Genomic DNA, 4,378 nt, shown 5'->3' on the forward strand with positions numbered 1-4,378 from the left:
TGGTGTGTCAAGTGTCTGAGGTTGGATTTGAACTCGGGTCCTCCTGACTTCAGGGCTGGTGCTCTGTTCACTGTGCCACCTAGCTGCCTCTAGAAATGTTTTTATAGTACATACTATATACCGGGCACTGTGCTTAGCTTACATTTCATTGTCATGATAGCCCTGGGAAGAGGCGATGTTATTATCACCCTTTTACAGATGAGGAGACTGAGGGAGAGGTTAAGTGACTTGCCCTAGTTCCTACAGCTAGTAAGTGTCTGAGGTAGAAATTGAACTCAGAACTTCCTGACTCCAGACTCAGTGCTCAGTGCATGGTGGCACCACCCAGCCTCCTAAGGGGGGGCATGAGGGAGGGGTTTTCTGTTGGTGGTTCAAGAAATGAGCTGTGCTTAGCTCTTGAAGCTCTTCCTTGGAAACCCTTCAGCACCCATGACCTTAATTTGTCTTCATCTGAAATTGAGGACAGCTTGTGGGAACTTGCAATCTTCTCTGCATACCCCCTTCCCCAGCTTTCCTTTTGATTTTCTCTTCTTGGCAATTGCAAAATATATTTTGCCTCTGCATTTGGGTGCTAGCTCCTAGATTCAAAACCACGTTGTGGGCATTGTCCCCATTTTCCAGATGAGGAAACTGAGGGGCTCTGTTCTCACATATCGAGAGGGGGAGGAAAACCAAGGAGGAGAGTTCCTCCTACCAGGCTCCCTTTCCCCCCTTTCCTATTCTCTTTTCAAGGATTAGTGAGGTGGAGCCCAAATACTATGCTGATGGGGAGGACGCCTATGCTATGAAGCGGGATCTGACCCAGATGGCCGAAGAGGTGAGCCACTCTGAGCTTGGTAGAGGGCAGTCTGGGGGCTTTGCTGCAACCTGAGGCCGGGCTTAGGGGGAGGAGACCCCAGGTTGAAAGACTCTCTGGACTCCTCACAGTGGGACAGAATAAAAACATTGCCTAATTGAAGATCCACCTCTGTGAACTTACTAGCTATGTGATCTTGGCAAGGAACCTTGCCCCTGTAGGCCCCAATAGCTGCCTTATGTGAAATGGTTGGGTTTGGGCTAGTTAAACTGAGGTCCCTGCCAATTCTGACCCTCTGTGACAAGAGAAATGGGTACAGCTTGGCTCTCTGAAAAGTAAGGGAATTCCCTGAAGGTAGAGCACATATATATGCCCAGCTCAAGTAAACTGGAAGGTGGGATGGTCCCTGGAAGGGGTTGGGGCTGGGCCTGAAAGGGGTCAGAAAGGCCTTTACTTAGATGGATAGTTGGTCAAAATTTACCTAATTTATTGTCACTTAATCCTTGGGACAGGTCTGTGAGGGAGGCAGGCAGGGCAGGCATTATTGTCCCCATTTTACAGATGAGGAAACAGGCCCAGAGAGGTGAAAGGACGTGCCTAAGGTCACAGCGGCAGAGCCAGGACTAGAACCCAGGTCTCCTGACTCCCTCCTGGTCCAGTGCTGTTTCCACTGGGCCACATTGCCTCTTCCTAGAGACAGAGGATGGTCTCTCTCTTTCCCCCTTTCCCCCCTTCTCTGTCCTCTCACTGTCCATCTGTTCTTCCACCTGTTTGTCTACTTGCTTGTCCTTTCACCCTCGTGTTAGCTGAGGAAGCAACTGGAGGTGAAGGAGAAAGGTAGACATCTGCTGCTGGCCTCCCTGGAGAACAAGATGGACCCCAAAGGCAACCACATAGGGGACTGCTGCCATGAGGAGAAGGGCCTAGGCCCCACAGCCGAGGACAGCAGTGGCGGTGACAGCAAGGATCTTAGCGAGGTCAGCGAGACCACAGAGAGCACAGATGTCAAGGACAGCTCGGAGGCCTCTGACTCGGCCTGCTAGAGGCCTGGCCTGGGGTTCCGCTGCTCAACAGCCATCCTGACCTCTGCCTCTGTTCCCCTTGTCCTCCAGCAATCCTGCCAATTAAACCGTTTGGGGCCCTGGGCTGTGTATTTCAGTGAGCAAATGCTTCTTTGCCTTTGTTAGGGAATTCAAAGAGAGAGTGTGTATGTGTATGTGTGTGTATGTGTATATGTATGTATGGTGGAGTGAGTGCATTTGGAAGTCCTGCACTTGTGTTTACAAGAAACAGCTTCCGAATATGAGGATGACCAGCTCAGTGAGTCAGCCCTGATGTGGCAGCCCCTAGATTCTTTTTCTAGTCTGCATTTGAGAGGGCTGGGATGTGAATGAGGGAGGGGAGAGTTCTGCTTTTCCTGGGCTGTAGGCAGACACAGCTAGAGCACAGTGGGCTGTGCCCAGCACTTCATATTAGAAAGGGCATTAACTATGTGGTTCAGTGGTTAGAGACCTGGCCAGGCATTCCCAGGTTCAAATCTAGCCTCTCGGAAAGCCTGGCACTTCTCAGTGCCCTTAGTAACTAAGTTAAAGCCAAGGTGGTAACCTGCATGGGGAGAGAAAGCTTCCTCACCTAGGGCCTCTGAAATCGAAAGCCCAGTCATTAAGGTTCAGTAAATAAAGGCAAAAGATCTCCGGCAAACAACTGTATACAAACTAGCCCTATACTGGATTAATGGGAAATAATGACCGGAGGGAAGGCTGGGTGGGAAAGGCTTCCCGTAGGAGGGGGGATGGGGTAGTTTTGGTTGGAGCCTAGAGGAAGCTGGGGAGCTTGGTAGGGGGGGACTGCCAGAGAACACCTGGGGCTGAGATGGAGGGTCATCGGAGAACAGGCAGGAAGCCAGCGTCACTGGACTGGAGTACCTGTTGGGGAGTAAGGGTAAGAAGCCTGGAGGGGACTGAGTGATAAAGGTTTTGTGCTTGATCCTGGAGGCCATAGGAAGCCTCTGGAGTTCATTGGAGGGGGAGGGGAGGGGTGTGTGACATGATTGGACTTGTGCTTTAGGAAAATCATTTAGTGGTTCAATGGAGGACTGGTTGGAGTGGGGAAGAGACTTGAGGCAGGCAGACCCACGGGTAGGTTATTGCAACAATCCAGAAGATGAGGGCTTGCACCAAGGTGGGGGTAGTATCGAGAGAAGGGGCTTATTGGAGAGATGTAAAGGTGAAATCAACAGCCATAGCAACAGATGGATACTGGGTGTGGGGGGAGAGAGGAGATCAGGGTGATTCCTTAAGTTGTGAGTCAGAGACTGGGAGAGGATGAGGACTGGGAGACCTGCAGGAATAGGGAAAGTAGTTAATTTATTGAAGGAACTAGAGCTGTTCATTTGGTGAAAATGTAGGGGGCCCATGAAAACTGACCAAATATCTGTGGATTTAGAATTAGGAACGATGAGTTGTTGAGAAGCAGATCTTGCCTCTGTATAAACATTTTCCTGAGCTTTGAGGTCACTAAATCTCTGATTATAGGGGCCAGCCCAAAGTGGAATATTTTGCTTCTGGAGGGCATGAATAGGGGGCTGAATGACCACTTGTTCATCATGTTGTATAGAATAAACTAGGTGGCTTCCAATGCCCTTACCCACTCTGAGAGGCTGTGATTCAGGTGGGCAGCTGATGTGAAGCCCCAAATTTGCTATCAATCTAGCATCCTTGCCCAGGGATTGATGAGAATGGCCTTGCTCAGGGACCTGGTTTGGAGACTACCTCTTTCCCAGGAACCTGTTATCCAAGAGTGTCCTGTTTCTCCACCTTCACTTATGTGGAAACTACAGTCCTCCAGAGAGACCGGGGCTGGATAAATAGATCTGAGAATCATCTGTATAGAGGTGATTTTTGAATTCACGGGAGCAAATGAGGTCATGCTCTCAGCTCAGAAGTGATAAGTGAATCTAGGAAAGCTGCCGGGACCACCAAACTTGCACCACTGCCCTTCCAGATCCCCTCAATTCACAACCACAAAGGCACCTTTGCTAGCCCACATAGCCATTCAGCTGTCAGCTAGCTGCCGAGCATCTAACTTGCCCCCTCCCCTCCCATGGCTATTACCCTATTTTACAAGGCTGGATTATCACGGCAGCCTCCTACCTGGACTCCCTTGTTTTAATTTTATTCCCCTTCCAACACATCTTCACTTTTGTTCAGTCATTTTCAGTTGTATTCGACTGACCCCGTTTGGGTTTTTTATTTTTTTTGGGCAGAGATACTGGAGTGATTTGCCATTTCCTTCTCCAGCTCGCTTCACAGACGAGGAAACTGAGGCCAACAGGGTTAAGTGACTTGCCGTGGGTCACACAGTGTCTGAGGCTGGATTGAAACTCATCTTCCTGACTCCAGGTCTGGCATGCTATACACTGCCCCACCAACCTGCCCCATACAGCTTCACTGTCAATGCCCAGATAATCTAAAATCACACTTCTGTTCCAGTTCTCTGCTCAAGAAGGTTCACTTGGCTCCTCGTTCTCTCCCTCTTCTCTTCTCTCTCTCTCTCTCTCTCTCTCTCTCTCTCTCTCTCCCT

General features: G+C 49.9%; 1 protein-coding gene across 4 annotated transcripts in view; it reads left to right on the forward strand.

Annotated features, from left to right (window-relative positions):
• The window catches only part of NAA10 (N-alpha-acetyltransferase 10, NatA catalytic subunit), a 7,630-nt gene extending 5,681 nt beyond the window's left edge, over positions 1–1,949 (forward strand). For 2 of the 4 annotated variants that reach the window (XM_069108440.1, XM_069108439.1), the window contains 2 exons: positions 733–817; positions 1,456–1,749. In XM_069108440.1, coding sequence (XP_068964541.1) covers positions 733–817; positions 1,456–1,602 — 232 coding nt within the window. In that variant the 3' untranslated portion in view covers positions 1,603–1,749. Of the gene's footprint in view, positions 1–732; positions 818–1,455 lie in introns of all 4 variants that reach the window. The other 2 variants (XM_069108437.1, XM_069108438.1) reach the window with 1 other exon arrangement.
• The last annotated feature ends 2,429 nt before the right edge of the window (positions 1,950–4,378 follow it).

Source organism: Petaurus breviceps, unplaced genomic scaffold (genome assembly GCF_028583685.1).
Source record: "Petaurus breviceps papuanus isolate PSGF00001 unplaced genomic scaffold, PetGlider_PUasm1.0 90386, whole genome shotgun sequence".
Lineage (NCBI taxonomy): Eukaryota > Metazoa > Chordata > Mammalia > Diprotodontia > Petauridae > Petaurus > Petaurus breviceps.